The 19209-nt window shown below is 44.6% G+C and overlaps 1 protein-coding gene and 1 pseudogene across 1 annotated transcript; one reads left to right on the plus strand and one right to left on the minus strand.

The window, feature by feature from the left end:
- Window positions 1–12284: 12284 nt before the first annotated feature.
- On the minus strand, window positions 12285–13349 carry LOC103635072 (cell wall / vacuolar inhibitor of fructosidase 2). The gene is made up of 2 exons (XM_008657627.3): window positions 12934–13349; window positions 12285–12848 (listed from the first exon to the last, which is right to left on the minus strand). The coding sequence occupies exons 1-2, from the start codon at window positions 13284–13286 to the stop codon at window positions 12614–12616; spliced, it is 588 nt and encodes a 195-aa protein (XP_008655849.1). The 5' UTR covers window positions 13287–13349; the 3' UTR covers window positions 12285–12613.
- A 117-nt stretch (window positions 13350–13466) lies between these two features.
- On the plus strand, window positions 13467–17421 carry LOC103636870 (uncharacterized; annotated as a pseudogene).
- The last annotated feature ends 1788 nt before the right edge of the window (window positions 17422–19209 follow it).

A 19209-nucleotide genomic window follows, 5' to 3' on the forward strand; every position in this document is an offset into this window, starting at 1 on the left:
CCACCTGTACCACAATGTCTCTGATCAAGTACCACTAATCATTGGAGCTCCCTTGGCCGCTCATAACCGCGAGCACGGCTGATATATCAGTTTCATAACACTCTGCAGAGGTTGTGCACTTTACCCACAAGCCGTGATTCCCATTCTGCCCGGAGATCATGACTCTCCATTGATCACTACCAAGGTGATCCAGCAGGGCATCACTACGAAGCCTTTACAAAGATTCCCCGGGGCTGTAGCCACCCGTTAGGTTTCCTAAATGCACCGCACTCCTCCCCAAGGGGCGAACCCAAACTTGGCAGAGCGAGCCGCATACACCGAGCCCCATTGACGGCACGACGGCTAAGTGAACTACACCCCGGATCCTCTAATTATTCAGCTAAGGGCACCCCATTCCACCCTCATGGTTGCACTGTTTTCCCGGGCGGTCATCCATAGAACAGGTCCTTACGGAGAGGCACTCGAGAAACCGCTCGAGTCCCCTTGAAAACCACAAGTATATCATAAAGAAGAACGGGAAAACAGCGTATCATAGATAATCACATCATGTTCATTGATTAGAGTTGAGCAATAGCATCAGACTAAGTAGTAATAATCCGACCCAAATAGGTAAACAAGGACATGGATAACAAAAGCTAGTCAATCCTTAGGTATAAATGTGTAAAGCGGGAGGTGAATTAAAGAATGAATAGGACATAGATAGGTCAAAGGACACTTGCCTCCACCAAACGACTGCTGCTCAGGGGCTTCTCCTGCGAATTCCTCGGGCTCTTCGACCGGATCGTTCTCTATGCGAGCGCAAACATACATACATACATCCACATATTCAATACAAAAGAACAGTACACCATACAAGATAACAAATAAAGCGAATATGCATCAAGTATGACATTCGATAACGCATTTGTTATGGTTAGAAAGAAACGGGAAAGGTCTCGCAGGGGGGGGGGGTTAAATCTTATGCACTAATGACACAATTGGTTTTTAACAAAAGAATTCTGTTACATATACACTAATGGAAATCTAATCACTTTTAGTTGATCAACATTGCACAGGGTAAACAATTAACTACGTGCGTCAACAACATAACGGAATTTTAAATTAAACTTCCTATTTTCCCATAGCATGAACGGTGATTAGCCTACTTAAAATACAGTAATTATGATCACAGAAAGTAAATAAAATAAAATAAAAAAAATAAAAAAAACAGAAGGGGGGGGGCGGTTGAACCGGCCCTAGGGCGGTTGAACCGGCCCTAGGCGGGGCGCGGGCGCGGGCGGCGCAGGGGGGCGGCCGAGCAGGGGGCGGGGCGGCCGAGCCGCTGGGCGCAGGGGCGGCCGAACCGGGGGGCGGGGGGCGGCGCAGGGGGCGGCCGAGCCGGGGGGCGGGGCGGCCGAACCGGCGGGGCAGGGGGGCGGCGCAGGGGGCGGCCGAGCCGGGGGGCGGGGCGGCCGAACCGGCGGGCAGGGAGGCGGCGCAGGGGGCGGCCGAGCCGGGGGGCGGGGCGGCCGAACCGGCGGGGCAGGGGGGCGGCCGAACCGGCGGGCAGGGAGGCGGCCGAACCGGCCATGGGGAAAGGGGGGGAGGGGATGGGGGAGGGAGGAGAGGGGGAGGGGGAAGCTCACCGGCGACGGGGACGGGGCGGCCGAGCGGGGCGGCCGAACGGCGACGGGGAGGGGCGGCGGCCTAGGCAGGGGCGGCGGCTAGGGCAGGGGGCGGGTAGGGGGCGGCGGCTTGGGTGGGGAGGGAGAAAATGAGGGGGGAGAGGGAGAGGGTTAGGGGATAAGGGAAAGAGGGGGGGGCGGCTGGGCCTACTAGGCCCAAGAGGGGGGCGCCAGGGGGCGGCTGGGCCGGCCGGGGTCGGCCCACGGCGCGGGAGAGAGAGAAAAAAAAGGAGAGAGAAAGAGAGAGAGAAAAGAGAAAGAAAAGAGAAAGAAAACATTTTCGAAATCCGATCTTTCTACATGAATGCATTTGCACTTTCAAAGCAATCAAAAGAAATGCAAGGTTCGGCATGGTGCATCAAACAACATAAAGTATTTAGGGTTTTTATACATACGGGAATTCCAAACCGAATCCCGCTAGAACTTTGGAAAAGGTCAAGGTTTAGCGAGGGAAAAAGAAAAAGAAAGGTAACGCCCGAATTTTGGCGAGTAAAGAAAAGAAAAAATTCAACTGCAAAATTCGGGGCGTTACAACCATCCATAGATGTTCCTCATGATCACTATCATTCTTGGAATAAATTAGAATGTCATCGATGAATACCACGACGAATCTATCTAGATACTCCATGAACACCTTGTTCATCAGATTCATGAAGTAGGCTGGTGCATTAGTTAAGCCAAACGACATGACTGTGGACTCATATAAACCATATCGGGTAGAGAAAGTCATCCCGGGAATATCAGATGGCCTAATCTTCATTTGGTGGTAACCCGATCGAAGATCAATCTTAGAGAATACCCTAGCACCTCTCATATGATCAAATAAATCTTCAATATGAGGTAAAGGGTACTTGTTCTTAATAGTAACATCATTAAGCGATCTATAATCCACACACTTCCTTTGTGATCCATCCTTCTTCTGTACGAACAGAACCAACGCTCCCCAAGGTGAGGAACTCGGACGAATGTACCCCACCTCCTGTAATTCTGTTAGTTGTTTATTAAGTTCTTTTAGTTCTTCTACTGACATCATGTATGGCCTTTTTTAAATAGGAGTGGTTCCAGGTAAGAGGTCAATGACAAACTCAACTTCCCTATCTGGTGGCATCCCGGGTAACTCCACTGGAAAGACATCGGGAAAATCTCTAACCACACGAATGTTGCTGCCTACGAATTCCCCATCCACTAGATATATGACGGGTCTAGTAGAGGCGGTTATGGTAATCTCGACTTCGAATCTTTCACCTTTAGAGCTGATGAGTTCTACTGTTCCCCTAGCACAATGTATAACTGCCTTAGCCTTCCTTAACCACGACATATTAAGTATCAGGTCCGTGCTGCTTTCCTCTAATACTATAGGGGTAGCCCAGAATTCCCTTCCCATAATTGTCAAGGTTAATCTGTTGATCATACAATTTGCTTCAACAGTCCCTTTAGGGGTAATTACTATCAGTGGCTTTTGCATATTTTGAAGTGGTAACTCATTTGTGGGCATATCAGGTAGAAATAAACAAAAACATAGCTCTAGAATCAAATAATATAGCTGCAGGAATTTAATTAATATAAAACATACCAATAGCGATGTCAGCTCCATCAGCGGTAGAATCAGCACTGACTTGATTGACCCTGTCAATGTTGAATCCCTTGCCAGAACCTGGAGTTGGCTGCTTGCTTTCGACGGGTGTGTTGGGAATCCTCTGCGGACAAACATTGGCATAGTGCCCAACCTATCCACACTTGAAGCATTTGGTGCCTGTACTCTGTCCTGCAGGTCTCGCCGGGGTGCCAGCGGGGCAGCCTGACGAGTATGTGGAGTGCCCTGTGGTGCATACTGAGCTGGTCGTTGTCCTCCTCCAGTACGAGCCAGTGTTCCCTAGGGCGGAACATAGCGAGGACGAATGCTACTGCTCCCATGCCCTTGGTTGATAGCCTTCCTCTTCATTTCCCCCAGCTAAAGACGCTTGTGTTCAATAGCTAGAGCCTTGTCTAGGAGCCTCTGGAGTGATGGAAAGGTGTGAGCAAACAATGAATACTGAAGTGGTCCATTAAGTCCTTCCATGAAGTGTTCATGCTTCCTTTCATCGTGAGCAACTTCATCTAGAGCATATCTTGATAGCTGAATAAACTTGTCGCGATACTCACTCACTGACATGTTGCCCTGCTTCAATTACAAAAATTCATTCTTCATTATCTTCATCAGTCCAGCAGGAATATGATAGTTTCTGAATTGTGTACTGAATTCTGCCCAAGTAATATTATTGGCAGCATCATGGGCAGAAGTGTAAGAATCCCACGAATCAGCAGTGGGGCCAGTAAGATGACCATAAGCATAAAGCACCTTCTCCCAGTCACAGCATTGGGCGATATTCAACATCTTCTCCACTGACTTCAGCCAATCATCAGTGTGTAGAGGATCTAGAGAGCTGGCGAATGTCGGTGGCTTGTGACTTATGAACTCTCGGTCCTTGTCCGGGGGTGGAGCTGCTGGTGGTAGTGGAGGCATTGGTGCTTGTTGCTGTTGTACTATTCTCTCTTGCCTCATTTTCTCCCGCATCTCTTGCCTTTCCTGATGCATCTCTTGACGTTCCTGCCACATCTGAGCTTGCATATCCGTTATAGTATTTGCCATATGTTGCAGCATTTGCATCTGAGCTGCAACCACTGGATCTGTCCCAGCCGGTGGAGGATTCAGAGGATTCATTTCTGCTTGCTGTTGTCTAATAATCCTCCGGTTGTGTGGGTTGGCAGGTAGATCAATTCGGCCTCCCTTCTTGGTATTGACCATCTGGGTTAGAAATACATGGTAAGAAAGAATTGTAGACAAGACGAGTAATTAGCTAAGTAGATTAGTGTGTTACCTACTAATGCTAATACATTACCTTATGGTGGTACATGCTAGAATGCCCTACTATACTATTTCAATCAATCAAAAAAGCAAATCAGGCATTTATCATCAAAACAATCATCCAAACCCTTTAGATATAGAAAATAATTTTAATTTTGTCTTAGGTCTCCTATCTCTTTAGGGGGTCATAAATGTAGGATTCCAAGGTGTGAAATCCTTCTGGTCTTTCTAGAGTAGAAAAGATAAGAAAAGTCAGAGTAGAACAGAAAAAGGTGAGACATGATCAAGATAAGTATAGAAAGAATCAGAGTAAGGTAAGTAGGTAAGGGTTTTGTCCAGTTCTATCTAGGTTTCGTCCTATAGTCAACATTTCCTCTGATACCACTTTTCCACACCTAGATTTAAGGGATAAAGCTAGGTGCATCTCATATGTGCGCCAATGAAGAACATCACTTATAATAATAAAGTGTATAGAGATAAATGTCACAAGTATCATTATTACATAGCGGAAGTCTTACAAAAATAAATGATAATAATAAAATGACCTAAACATTAATCTTTGGCGTCATAAAGTTGAATGGGAGACGCCACCTAGATGAGCTTGTACTCCTCAATGTAAGGCTCCTCCTGGACCACATGTTCTTCTCCTGTGGGGGGTTATATATATCGCAAGTATGAGCTCACAAAAGATCATAGCTCAACAAGTTGTGGGGAATAATATGTATGAACTCACCAAAGGTGGGAGCTCATGTGAAGAGTAAGGCTGATCAACAAATAAGGGTTAAAGCTGAGCATTGCTTTTGATAAGTTGGTCAAATTATTATTTGCAGTTACTAAATGTAAGTAGATACCAAACCAGAGTAATAATAGATCAAAATTAATAATAAAACCCAATGCGATGCAAATGACAAATTGAATTTAACTCCATAAATTAATCATGCGAGAGTCCTAAGCTGCTCATGACCGCGAGCACGGCTAGTATACCAGTTTTACACTCTGTAGAGATTGTACCCTGTACCCACAAGTCGTGTATCCCGTCTAGACTGGGTTTGCAAGGCCATTAGACACTGCTGAGGTGAATGGCTAGGGATCCACTACAAGGCCTTTACAAAGTTCCACTACCTTCAGAAAACCCGCTACAATTTCTAGGAAGAGCAATGCAGGAATCACCCGTCTGACCGCCATCGCTGCAAAATCAACCCGAGAACCTCCCTACATGCCTACTCCCCTACTACCCTTGCCCCTTTCGGGTAAGGTAGTCCTCCACTAGCTTTCCTAGTTAGTCAGCCAAGGGCGTCCCATTCAACCCTTGTGGTGGCACGTGTTTCTCAAGTTAAGCTCGATGTTCCAATTAACATAATTGTCTTATCATGAACAGAAATAGAACAGTAAAAAAGAATGATCATGTATAATAGTTATCTCAACACCCAAAACCATATATATGGCAATAGCAAAGAGTACCCAAAAGATTAGGGGTAAACAAGGTGAAAAGATAACCAGACTAGGGTGGCCTATTGGGTCCCATCAAAATTAAGCCTATTCATGATAAAATGATTATAAAGAACATTATTGGGTAAATAAAAGTGGTCAAGGGCACAACTTGCCTTCAATGAGCTCCTGCTCAGCAACTTCTACCTACTAAACACCTGAATCCTCGGCCACTGGCTCATCTACTCGCCACAATACAAACAAACATGGTACAAGGGAGAAATTAACATCACACCAAACATGAATACATGATACATAATAAAAATCTAAGCGTTGTAACAAGATCGTAGGAACAAGAATCACTAAATTTGGAGTTACAGATTTTAACTTATGATTTTCCGAAGTTCTTAGGGGTTTAGTACAAAATTAATTGAGTGTTCAATTCTAATATGGGTTTCATGTTAAAACAATGTTACCAAGTGATAGACAATATTAATACAAAATTATAGGAACTAGAATGGATTAAAAAGAAGTTAGAATGAATTTTCTAGGAATTAAACAAGTTTCTGCAATTAATTTTGTACTAAAAATCCTTTTCGAAATGAATTTCTCAGGTTTTATGTTTGCCTGGATCGTACGGAATATTGACAGATATCTCACGGTTCACTACGTAAATGGTTCCCAGACTCAGGATCTACCCGTGGTGGACTGCGATTTATTTCGAGGAAAGTCTGGGGTCACTTTTACAAAATTCCCAGCCGAGGCGATAGGGTTTAATTCCAGCTGTCCGATCTAAATTGAGTGCTCAGGATTACACGCACTATAGAGTGAACCGGTGCGCGCCAACCACCCTCGGATCGAGGATCAACGACCATGATCTAAACCCCCCGATTAATCCTACCCCGACCGATTTTACATCAACGGGCAGGATTCCTCTACCAAAGCGGTACACATAGAATCTAATCACGGCCGCCCGTGCCCTAATCAACAGCCACCGAGGCCCCGGCAACCCCACTCGCGCATGAGGTCACTGGCTTATGCGGCGCCTCTCGTGCCAGCGCCGGAGATCGGCGGGCGAGCAGCCAAAACAGTGTCCTGTGCAATCCTACTTACAATCAAGTAGCTAAACATGAAGGGAATGGCACGATGAACATTATGCATGAGATCTTACCACCAACCAGCATGCCAGAGTCGCAGTCCACGGCAAGACTCGGTTCCACCGCAGAGAAGAAGCTCCAACGAGAAATTCACCGGACCTCATTGCTCCTACCGTCACAATTCCCCCACGGTCGCAACCCACGAACCCTAGCAAGTAGCCTAGGCAACACGTGGACCCCGGAGCGACGGTGTAGGCGCGCGGCTACGACGGTTGCACAGACCAAATCCCTTCTTCTCGCGTTGACTACGATGGCTACGAAAGCTTGGAGGTATTGAGTCCAGGGGTTTGCGCCAGGAGCCCTAGGATCGATTTTATCTCCGAGCGTGTGGATGGGTCCCAATCCCGAGCTCCCCGGCCAAGGGAGCGACAATGTCGCAACGACCCGCTTGGGTAGGGGAAGAAGTCTGATGGGAGGACCCCACTCGTAAGCGACACAACCGACGTGGGACGGCATGACGAACAACGACTGCCCTAGGGCCCCACAGTTCAGCAACACGGCGCGCGACCGTAGGTTGGGCTGCACGTGGTGGTTAGGCGATAGTGGGCCGAAAAACGGGGACTGGGCCCGGATTAGTGGTTTTACTCTTTTTCTTTTCTTTTTATTTTCTTTTCTCATTTTACATTTCGAATTTTGAATTTAAACTTAGTTGTGAACTTGCACATATATCAAATGTACCAATTCAAATCTTGTGATGAAAAGAATATATTTATCTGTATCTTTATTCTCTTTATTTTGTCGGGCATTTTCCCTTCTTTTCTCCACATCCTAATTTCCAAAGTAGGTTAAATGTCGCTTCCATCATTAGTATATGTCTATTATCATTTTCATTATGAGTGAATGCACAAATAATTAAACTCCAGCATGACACACGAGTTATTTATGTGTTATTTGTTTAATTATTCAATTTTAATTATAGTTATTCACATGTTAAAATAAATAGAGGTCACACAAATAAGGAGACCAACTCTATTTTCATTATTTACACTTTTGGGTATTACACATATGATGAATACCAACTAAAATAAAGGATTCATATGCACCTGATATATGATAAAGGAAAATTTTAAACTACATCAGGAGTAACTATTTAGAAAACGAGGATCACAATCCATAAAATGAGATACATTTCTACCATCATGGATTGAGTTAGTATAGCTTACTCAAGAGAAACTTATTCTCTAAGACACAAGATGAATAATGTGCTCCCTTTAGATATGTGCATCAAGTATTTGAATGACTTGTCAAATGCACTTTCAATTCAGTTAAGAGTCTCATGAGGAGTACATTAGATATCATGGTAAAGGCATGACAAATTTGCAATGAATTAACTTATCCCTAAGAATACTTACCAACAGATAGAATGTACCATTTGTTATACCAATTTGAAAGATCTTACTATATGTGGTGGTGTCATCGTAATATTCTTCTTTTCATCATTTGTAGAGACTTCCTTCTTTGTTATCTCTTTTCCTTTTAAAACTAGTCGAAAAAGCACTTTGAAAAGAGGTATTAGTAGTACAAGGAATTGTTTAATGAATGATGATATTTATATATGAATGGCAAACAAATCATCATTTATGAGGCATGAAGGCATAAATTAAATTCCTTTTAAGTTAAAGCACATGGAGGAGTAAATTGACAATATGCACCAATTTACAAATTTAAACCAACAGGAATTTATCCTTCATATTGACATTTCTTTCCATAGAATAGATTATCACCAATTGCAAGAATTCCACTTGAAAGGAACTATTATTGATAACATACCAAATGAAACAACTAGTTCCATACCTTTGCCTTGAGCATTCCTAATCTTTCTTTTAGGTGAAGATTAACCTTTAATGCTTGTGATTTTACCAATTGAAAGAGCACAATCTCTACTTATGAATTTCCATGAAATAGCTTAAAGGAGATTGCATTAGAAACACAAGCAATAGTTTCTTATTTAGCAAACTTTAGTATATGAATGACAAGAAGCTTACTAAAATAAGGAAACCTTATGATATGAACTAAATTACCCTTATAAGCATCATGCATAACACTGATTTAAACAAGTTGAAAATAGCATGATTATTTAATTAAATTTATATGGCAAGTTTAGTTCATAGCATGGCGAGTGATTAATATAGAAGACTCAAAACCAATTTAAACAAGAAGGAATACATCACATAGTATTGGATTGATCTTCTTTGAATGTTGAATAGCACATCCCATGTGAGAAGCACATTCTCATGTTGTGAGACTACATAAACACTTAGATTAAAAACATTAGTCTCACAACTCTAGTCATATAGAGAATTCTCCTTTTGATAAGTGCTTTAAGAATTTGAATTTCTTACATAACACTCTATCCATTTAAGAATTCGGGATAATCCTCTTTATGTCTAGGTCATGGCAATAATACGATAATTCATTTAAAATATGCCACAAAATAATTATCACCAAACAAAGCATGTAGATTGCCATAATATGAAAAACGAATGTGCAATCTACCATATAATTGGATCTTTTCCAAAGCAAGGTAAATTCATTTAAGGTCATTCTTAAGTGCTTCATTTTTCCTATGTGGCTACACAAGACATAGAGGAATATACTAATTGAAAGCAATGTGAACTTAAGATGTAAATGTTACCATTTTTTGGATATCCCTTAGTTGTAGGCCTTTTGCTTGATTCCCACAAATGTTAATCCTTATTCTCTATAGCACAAGTTCTTGCTAGAGATGAATATGAAGTTAGAGATATAACAACTCAATTCATCTTTGGGCCAATCTAAAGAGAATAGTCAATGTAAGATTGATAGCCTGAGATAAGAGTTGAGTTAAACCGCTCAAGCACCCCAAAGCTTTATATCATCTCTGGGTACCTACAAAATTTATTAAGTACATTTTGGTACCCATCTCATGATGGGTCCATCAAGGTTAGCCAATAAGGACTTAGGCACCCAAATAACCTTGGTCCTAGAATGTGGTGAACTCATCACCTTTCTAGCACAAGAGTCAAATTTGGGTCTCCTAAGCATATTTGAATGTATTGACAAGTTAGGCTAAGGAGTTTTACCCTTTGGACAAACCTTGAATAGATGACCTTTTTCACGACAATTGTAGCAAATACGGTGCTTGTCCTTGCAATGCATTTGCCTTTTGCTTTCATCCTTTTTGATGGTCATCTTTCTTGATAGTGCAAGGTCTTGGTTCTTCATGTGGAGGCTTGAACTAATTTCATGACCCTTCTCCTTGCATCCATAGCACCTCCTATCGCTTGTCTTTGATCTTTCTTTGTTCAAGCACATAGGTACATTATTAGAGCAAATAATATGAGCATTAATTTTCTCACCTTGAGTCTTGCTCATGTCCTTCTTAGAAAGCTTGGTATTCTTTTGAAGGGGTTTTGTGAATAGTACTGTTGTCCCTTTCTCAAGTTTTTTCACCATGTTATCACAATTATCTTGAGAAGGTCAAGCATGACACTTTCCCTTCAATTGAGTCAAGCTCCTTCTTAGCCTCTCATTTTCTTCATTGAGCTCATTGTTTTCTTTTGCATAGGAAACATTACTTGTTCCTGAAAATTCTAGTTCAATGGAAGATTTAATTTCTTGAGAGAAACATTTGTTAGCACATGATAATATAGTTTCTATTTGAGTACATGTGCATAAGTGAGGTTGGTATGATTTTAAATTAGTTAACACAACCTCATGAGCCATTTCTAACATGATGTGTGAATCCATAAATTTATTATGAGAGCACACAAGCATATCATGTTTTTCTTGCAAAGCTAGATTTTCAATATTTAACTTTTCTATCGTGTTCTTGAGCATAACATTTTTATTTTCTAATTGAGCAATATATGATGAATGATTAACAACTCTAATTTGCTCAATTGAAATGTCTTCATACCTTTGGACCAAATCATCATGAGAGCACTTTAGCTTCTCATGCTCTTTGGTCAACTTCTCTAAGTCTTCGATTTTTTTGATGAGGAAGTCTTATTGCTTATGAAGCATTTCTTTTTGTTCTTCTGCTCTTTTCATGAGTTTGAGCAAGCTCATTTGATTTTTCTTGCTTAGCTGAGCGAAGAATTGTTGAAGATCATCCTCATATTCACTATCACTTTCATGCTCCTCCTCATCCTCCATTTCGCTTTCACTGTCACTCTCATTAGCAACAAAGCACATATGAGAAGTGGATTTGAAAGACGAACCTTGTGAAGAGGTTGATTCGACGTTTGGTCTCCATCGATCATTTTCTTCTTCTTAGATCTTGTTGTTCGCCTCATCTTTCTTCATTTGAGGAACATCATTTCGACGATTCTCATGGCAAGATCTATTGCCCTAGGATCAACATTTGCACCAAAAGAAGAAGTCGAGGAACTTTCGTTTCTTATTCCCCCCGACATGATCTTTTCCTCATGCGTTTAAGCGTTAGAACGAGGATTTGGCTTTGATACCAATTGAAAATTGCCTAGAGGGGGTGAACAGGCAAGCAGAAACTTTTTTCAATAAAAACTACAAACGAATTGGGTAAAACTGGTTGAACCGATGTCAAAACTGGTTCAACTGGTTTACACGAGCTCAACTAAATGATGAGATATAAAACTGAATTGATCTCGAAATTCACCCAGTTATCTTTAAAAATGAGATGACCTAGATGATCCATATGGTTCAAAGTAGTAGATCTGAGAAGGACACTTCTCAAAATCCACACACCAAAAAAAATATGAACAATTTTTTCGCGGAATGGTGAGAGAACGAAGAGCACCAACAAACACAATGAACAAGATCACAAGAGACACAAGATTTATCCCGAGGTTCGGTCACACCATAAAAGGTGCCCTACTTCCTCGTTTAGGCGCCCACAAAGAGACGGGTCTCTTTCAACGCTAATCCTCTCTTTGTCGACAATAAAGGTCAAGCCCATACACTAATATTTGCTCAAACGAGCGGGTAATACAAACTTTCATGTGGTCTCCCATAATATTTGGAGACTCACAAGAGGCACCGAGACGTCTAGGAGTTAGAATCTCCAAGAGTAATGAATCCACAAACAACACGATGTAGTACCAAAGCTTGAATCAAGAAGAACAAGAAGGATTTGGAGATAAAACAGGTATTGAACCCATTTAATTCCATGCACTTCGATGTCGACACCCAAACAGAGCATCATGTAATTTAATATGGTTAACCACCGACTACTCTCAATCTGCTTACAATAGAAGTTGATATAGCCACATGATTCACACTTGAATACCAGCGGTAATAAATTTAAATAGTCTGATATTAATTTTTTATGTGGTATCTGATTATAATTAAACTTAAACAAATATGATTTAACGTCATCATTAGTTACCAATTACGTTACAAGTATGGAACCACCTTCAATTCCATGTGTATTGGTGTGTATTGGGATGGATTGGGATGTATTTTGACTTGCTATGGAATTAAACCGACTCAATACCACCCAATCCACATGGATTAACGGCGAAATGAACAAGCCCTAAATGTTTACTACGTCCTGTGTATCAAGATGGCGGTCCGTGGATGAGCTTGGTGATGGCGAGCGCGATGCTGCAGAGCTGGTCGACGTTGCGGTTGCGCGCCGAGAGGATGTTGCGGTGGTTCGGCACGGCTTGGCAGCCACGCTGACACAGCCTCACCTCAGCCTGGCTCGCCACCACCAGCTCCTCCGACTCGCTGTACGCGCCCGTGTCCAGCGCCGACGTCGCGTCCGACAGCTGCTCCACCGCCGACTCGTACCTGCGATCGCCCGAGCGTGCTTGTCAGCTACGCATATAGCACTTGACTCGATGAAGGCAGGCACAGGCGGACATGACGCACTGACCTCTCGCCGCAGTTTTCAAGGCACTGCTGCAGCTGCGCCGTCTTGTTCTCAAGGCTGTCGTCGTCGTAGATGCTGGAGAGGTAGGTCGCCGTCTCCGACGCGTTCCGCTGTGCCGCCTGGATGGCCAACCGTGCGAGCCCCGTAGTGTCGGCAGTCTTGGACGACGGGTCCGCGGACAGCGTCTCCACGCACAGGTCCTCGTGCCCCGCGGTCTGCTCGCACGCTTCCTCGAGCGAGTACTTGCTCGACGGCGCGGCCGCAGGTGCCGCGGTGCGGCCTGCGGATGCCGCGGCGACGAGGAAGACGGAGAGGAAGATGACGCCGACGGCAGTGTAGGGCGTTCCGGAAGCCATATTTGGCCGTCTCTCTCGTGTCCTGCCGTCTCAACCAATTTTGAGGGCCCTAAGTGATTTCCGTATTATGTTGTTCGACTTGGCTAAATTAAGGTAGTGATAATGCTGACGTCTTGGCTAAATTAAGGACTAGTAGGTTCGCCGGCCGGCCGTGTCGGTTTCGTGGTTGTGGCTGCGTAAATGACCAAATCAGCTACTGCTGACTTGTCATCTACCTGTGCCAACACCTACGCGGCGAAAGGACGTGTTGTTCTGATGTCGACCACAGAGAAAGTTCAGGGGATCAACCTCGAGTAGTGTTGCTTTAGTCTTTGCACATATCTAGCTCTTGCTTAAAGGGCTGCTACTATAGATGTCCAGAAAGCACGTGGCCCGTTAGCACGGCACGAAGCACGAGTTTTTAGCACGACATGAGCATGGCACGGCACGAGTTAATCCGGGCCCAGGCTCAGCCCGGCCCGGCGAACGTGCCGGGCTCGACAACCATCTTGGCCCGTTGGGCTGGCCCGAGCACGACCCGATATTTGGTGGGCTTAGAAACTGGCCCGCTACAGCGGCCAGCGGCCACAGCAGCGCCATAGCGGCCCAAGCCGGCCACGGCCCACAGGCCACAGCGCAGGGACGCTAGGTGCCACAGCAGCGCAGGGACGCCACGGAATTATTAAAAATTAGGCGAGACGAGGTGCCGCTTTTTCAATTTTCGGGGGCCGTTTCTTGGTTTTTCCTCTTTCTCCTTCCTCTCGCTCGCTCCCCTCCCTTCCTCGCTCCCTCTCCTCCTCCTCCCTTTCATTCCTACCTCCGCTCGCGCCACTCTCCTCCGACAGAGGGGCAGGGACCGGTGCCCACCCGCTCGTCCGCCCGCCATGGTCTCCTGGATCCGACGGCAGGGAGGCCAAGGTCACGTCGGAGGCGGATCCGGCGGCGCAGCACGACGAGGAGCGCTGGTCGCGCCTGCTGCCGGAGCTGCTCACGGAGATCATGCGGCGCGTCGACGCCGGCGCCGAGCACTGGCCGCCGCGGCGGGACGTCATGGTCTGCGCCTGCGTGTGCCGCCGGTGGCACGACGCCGCGGTCTCGGTCGTCCGCCCGTCGCTCGTGTGTGGCAGGCCAGGATCACCTTCCCGTCGTCGCTGGGGCGCACAGCGCAGGGACGTGGCGGAACTCCCACTATTTGCCCATGGTGTCGTGCAGGTACGCCAGATCGATGCGCTGCTCATGGACATCATCCACGCGCGCCGCCGTCGCCACCAGGGGAAGGACCTCCTATCACTGCTGCTGGGAGGAGGTGGAGAGCGGGCTCGGGCTGGCACGGGCCACTAAATGGGCCGTGCTATTCGGGCCGGCCCGGCACGGTCGGGCTTACACCGTGCCGTGCTCGGGAAGAGGTTTGGGCCCGTCGGGCGGCACAGCACGGCACGGTTAAGTGGCCGGGCCTAACCGTGCCGGGCTCAAATGGGCCGGGCCGAGTCGGGCTCGGGCTGGGCCGGGCCGTGCCGCCCGTTTGGACATGTATAGCTGCTACTACCGTTTCTTTCCTTCTGAACAAACCGACACTAATTTCTACGTTCGCTGCTGCGGCACCTATGTTTGAATGCACTGGAACTAGTTGGTTGGCTAAAACATTGCTACTAAAATTAGCTAGCTAATAAATAGCTAACTAACTATTAACTAATTTACTAAAAATAGCTAATAGTTGAACTATTAGCTAGGATATTTGAATGTCTTCGACTAATTTTAGCTACTAACTATTAGGTCTAGGGCATTTAAACGCCCACTTAGACTAGGGTCATCTAATGACTTATAATTTATTAGTTCGGAAGAAGCAACAACAATAGTAGTAGATTAATGTTGGTCGTACTTCAGTCGTAAGAATGGATCGTATGTGAAGCATTTGTTTTAATATAGATGAAAATACAAGAAGATAATAATCTTAGGAGGCCATCTGCAAAAAAAAGGGACATTTACATTTCGCCCACTAGTCTGGACGCGCTGCTCAAATCTACCCCCGCCCAAATTCTCTAATCAGTTTTCCCCTCCCACCTCCACACTTTGCTCAGAAATCACCTCACGGCGGTATATTCTCCCGTCAAAGGCTCTTACAGGTGGACCTGCCACCTTACAAGTGGGACCCGCTCCCCTTTCCCCTTTCCCCTGCTTCTCTTCCCAAATTGAATCGCACGCGAGCACGTTCGCTGGCAGCGGCCCGTCCATCGCCCTCCACCACTCCCTTCTCCGGCTTGCGGCAGCCCCAGCGGCCTTCACCGGCGTGCGGCGGGGACGTGCCCTTCTCCGGCGCGCGGCACGGCAAGGGTGTCCAGGCGGCATGGCACGGCGCGGGTCCCAGACGTGCGCGGGCAGATCCTAGGCGTGCGCGGGCAGGTCCCCGGCGAGCTCCTCGACGACGCGCCCCGCAGCCGCAGTACCCGTTCGCCCGGGCCGCACGGCAGGCGGATCTCGGCCTCCGCGGGCGCTCCGGCGGGCGGATCTCGGTCTCCGCGGTGTGCTCCGGCGGGCGGCTTGTACGTGGGCGGATCTCGGCCGCCGCGGTGTGCTCCGGCGGGCGGATCTCGGCCGCCGCGGTGTGCTCCGGCTGACGGCTTCTACGCGGGCGCTTCGGCGGGCGGACCGCGGTGTGCTCCGGCGGGCAGCTTCTACGCGGGCAGCTTCTAAGCTATTCCATAACCAAAGACGGCCTAATCCACAAGGAGGAGTTCCAGCTCGCTCTCTTCCGGAACAGCAATAAGAGGAACCTTTTCGCCGATCGGGTCAGCTACCTGCCTGCTTCATTAATTATTTCATGCAAATCACAGTCTTGTGTTCTCCCTGTCATGTACCTACCTTTTTTTTGTTTTAGAATTTTATGTATCTTGTGTTCTCCCTGTCATGTAAGCTGTAAATTAATATGCGCAGATATTTGACCTGTTCGACCTAAAGCGCAACGGAGTGCTTCGGCGGGCGGATCTCGGCCGCCGCGGTGTGCTCCGGGCGAGCTCGACGCGGGGGTGGGCACGGCCGGGAGCAGCCAGCCGCAAGCGAGCTCGATGCGCGAGCGCTTCTCCGGCGAGCTCCTCGAGAGGTAGCTTAACCATAACTTCGAGTCCTCAAATTCAAATTTAAATCTCCAAAACAGCAATTAGTACAAAGACCGCATTTTGCCTACACGAAAATCTGACAGACCAATTTTTAAGGAAAATTGCTGCATCCCCATTTAACTTGCAAGCAGCTAGCAGAGTAGGCGCAAGCAGCTAGCAGTTTTACCATTGAAGCTTTTAATCATGAAAAAAATGAATTTATATCTCGGGTTTACTCCTGGTGGATCTGAAATATATCGTGTTTTGATTGAAAAAAAATCTCGCAAAGATAGGCAGCATCCTCCAGTAAGCCCCAAACATCGGTCGGCTCCTAGTGTGAGCATCCATAGAGAATGTCGCGTGCGAGCTCATCCAACAGATTGCAAGGTTTTCCCAGCTTCGACCATGTCCCTCTCGTCCAGTGTCCTGATTGCACCCGGTCAGAGCCATTGGTTAGGCTCAGAACGAAAAAATCAGAAAACGGCAACTACGGCAGAGAATTCGTGAAGTGCGAAAGCAAATCACAACCCGGCAAGGTTCATGATCATTTCCCTTGTTTGTTTATGGAGTTTATCATTCATCCTTTATGTCATGTGATTTTAGATTAATTATGTGGTTTTTGTGTTGTTATATTAGATCCTTAAGAAGTGCAACTTTTTTATGTGGATGGATGAGTACATCGAATGGTTGCGCTTGAGTGGTATGACTAAACAGACACGGTCCAGTTTTGAGCAAGAACAAGGTGCTACGCAATTGATGGTGAATAATTGTGGAGCAGAGTTATGTGGTGCAGATAAAGGAGATGTGTCTGTGAAGTTGGACATTCTAGCAATTGAATTGATGAAGATAAATGGCAACCTCAACAAAATTATTTACATTTTAGTCATTTGTGCTTTTATGATATTTGTTGTTTTACTTTTTATTATGAACCAAGGTGGTAAGCACTAGAAATTTGTAAGCTCTATGCACTATGGATGAACTATGGATGAAATAAGTTGTAAGCACTATGGATGAACTATGACATCAAATAGCTAACTAATGAAGAATCCAATAATATTTATTTAGGTATCATAAATGTTATTGTTTTACTATATAAATTTGGTTAAACTTATTATGGCAATTGGGCCAGAAGAACATGTCCGATTCAGCGTAGCAAGCAAAAATGGCAAACCTCTTCACAAGCCAAGAGAACAGAACTGGGGTTCTCGGCGTAGAGCAGAACGAGCTGGGGGCGCATACTGCGCGTCCCCCTGGTGCTCCTCGGCGTCCTGGCAGAACGAGCTGGGCAAAAAGTTGAGAAACAAAAAAAGGTGCAGGCGCCGCGCTCGAACCTGCATCGCTGCACTGCGAACCAGAGCCGTATCACAGTGACCAAGTAGACAAGTTAGATGTTCGAGTATCATATGCAAACGGTATTACATAACCTTAAACATCCAAATTCCTTTTAGGCCCAAAATTAAATAAATAAATACCTAATATTGTCAAAAGGTGAACCATTAGTTCATCTAATCATTGATGACTTACTTCATGTAAAGAATCCACTTTTTTTATTATTTATTGGTTTATATGGTTTAAATGACTTTTAGGACCGAAAATAAATAAATAAATACCAAATAGTGTCAAAAAATAGTGAAACTTGGCGGGGAGTCATAATTTGGACCTAGTTGCTTGAGATAAAAAGACCATGAGGTTTTGCAAAAGTGTAATAATAGGTGTTTCACAAATGGACAGGTCTCTCCTTAAGTTTCATAACATTCAACTACAACGTCACTCTTTGAGCTATATTCCTTACTTTTTCCTTTGTTTTTGCTTCAAAAGTGAACCATTAGTTCATCTAATCATTGATGACTTACTTCATGTAAAGAATCCACTTTTTTTATTATTTATTGGTTTATATGGTTTAAATGACTTTTAGGACCGAAAATAAATAAATAAATACCAAATAGTGTCAAAAAATAGTGAAACTTGGCGGGGAGTCATAATTTGGACCTAGTTGCTTGAGATAAAAAGACCATAAGGTTTTGCAAAAGTGTAATAATAGGTGTTTCACAAATGGACAGGTCTCTCCTTAAGTTTCATAACATTCAACTACAACGTCACTCTTTGAGCTATATTCCTTACTTTTTCCTTTGTTTTTGCTTCAAAAGTGAACCATTAGTTCATCTAATCATTGATGACTTACTTCATGTAAAGAATCCACTTTTTTTATTATTTATTGGTTTATATGGTTTAAATGACTTTTAGGACCGAAAATAAATAAATAAATACCAAATAGTGTCAAAAAATAGTGAAACTTGGCGGGGAGTCATAATTTGGACCTAGTTGCTTGAGATAAAAAGACCATGAGGTTTTGCAAAAGTGTAATAATAGGTGTTTCACAAATGGACAGGTCTCTCCTTAAGTTTCATAACATTCAACTACAATGTCACTCTTTGAGCTATATTCCTTACTTTTTCCTTTGTTTTTGCTTCAAAAGTGAACCATTAGTTCATCTAATCATTGATGACTTACTTCATGTAAAGAATCCACTTTTTTTTATTATTTATTGGTTTATATGGTTTAAATGACTTTTAGGACCGAAAATAAATAAATAAATACCAAATAGTGTCAAAAAATAGTGAAACTTGGCGGGGAGTCATAATTTGGACCTAGTTGCTTGAGATAAAAAGACCATGAGGTTTTGCAAAAGTGTAATAATAGGTGCTTCACAAATGGACACGTCTCTCCCTTAGTTTCATAACATTCAACTACAACGTCACTCTTTGAGCTATATTCCTTACTTTTTCCTTTGTTTTTGCTTCAAAAGTGAACCATTAGTTCATCTAATCATTGATGACTTACTTCATGTAAAG

The sequence above is a fragment of the Zea mays genome, chromosome 8 (assembly GCF_902167145.1).
Source record: "Zea mays cultivar B73 chromosome 8, Zm-B73-REFERENCE-NAM-5.0, whole genome shotgun sequence".
Taxonomy (NCBI): domain Eukaryota; kingdom Viridiplantae; phylum Streptophyta; class Magnoliopsida; order Poales; family Poaceae; genus Zea; species Zea mays.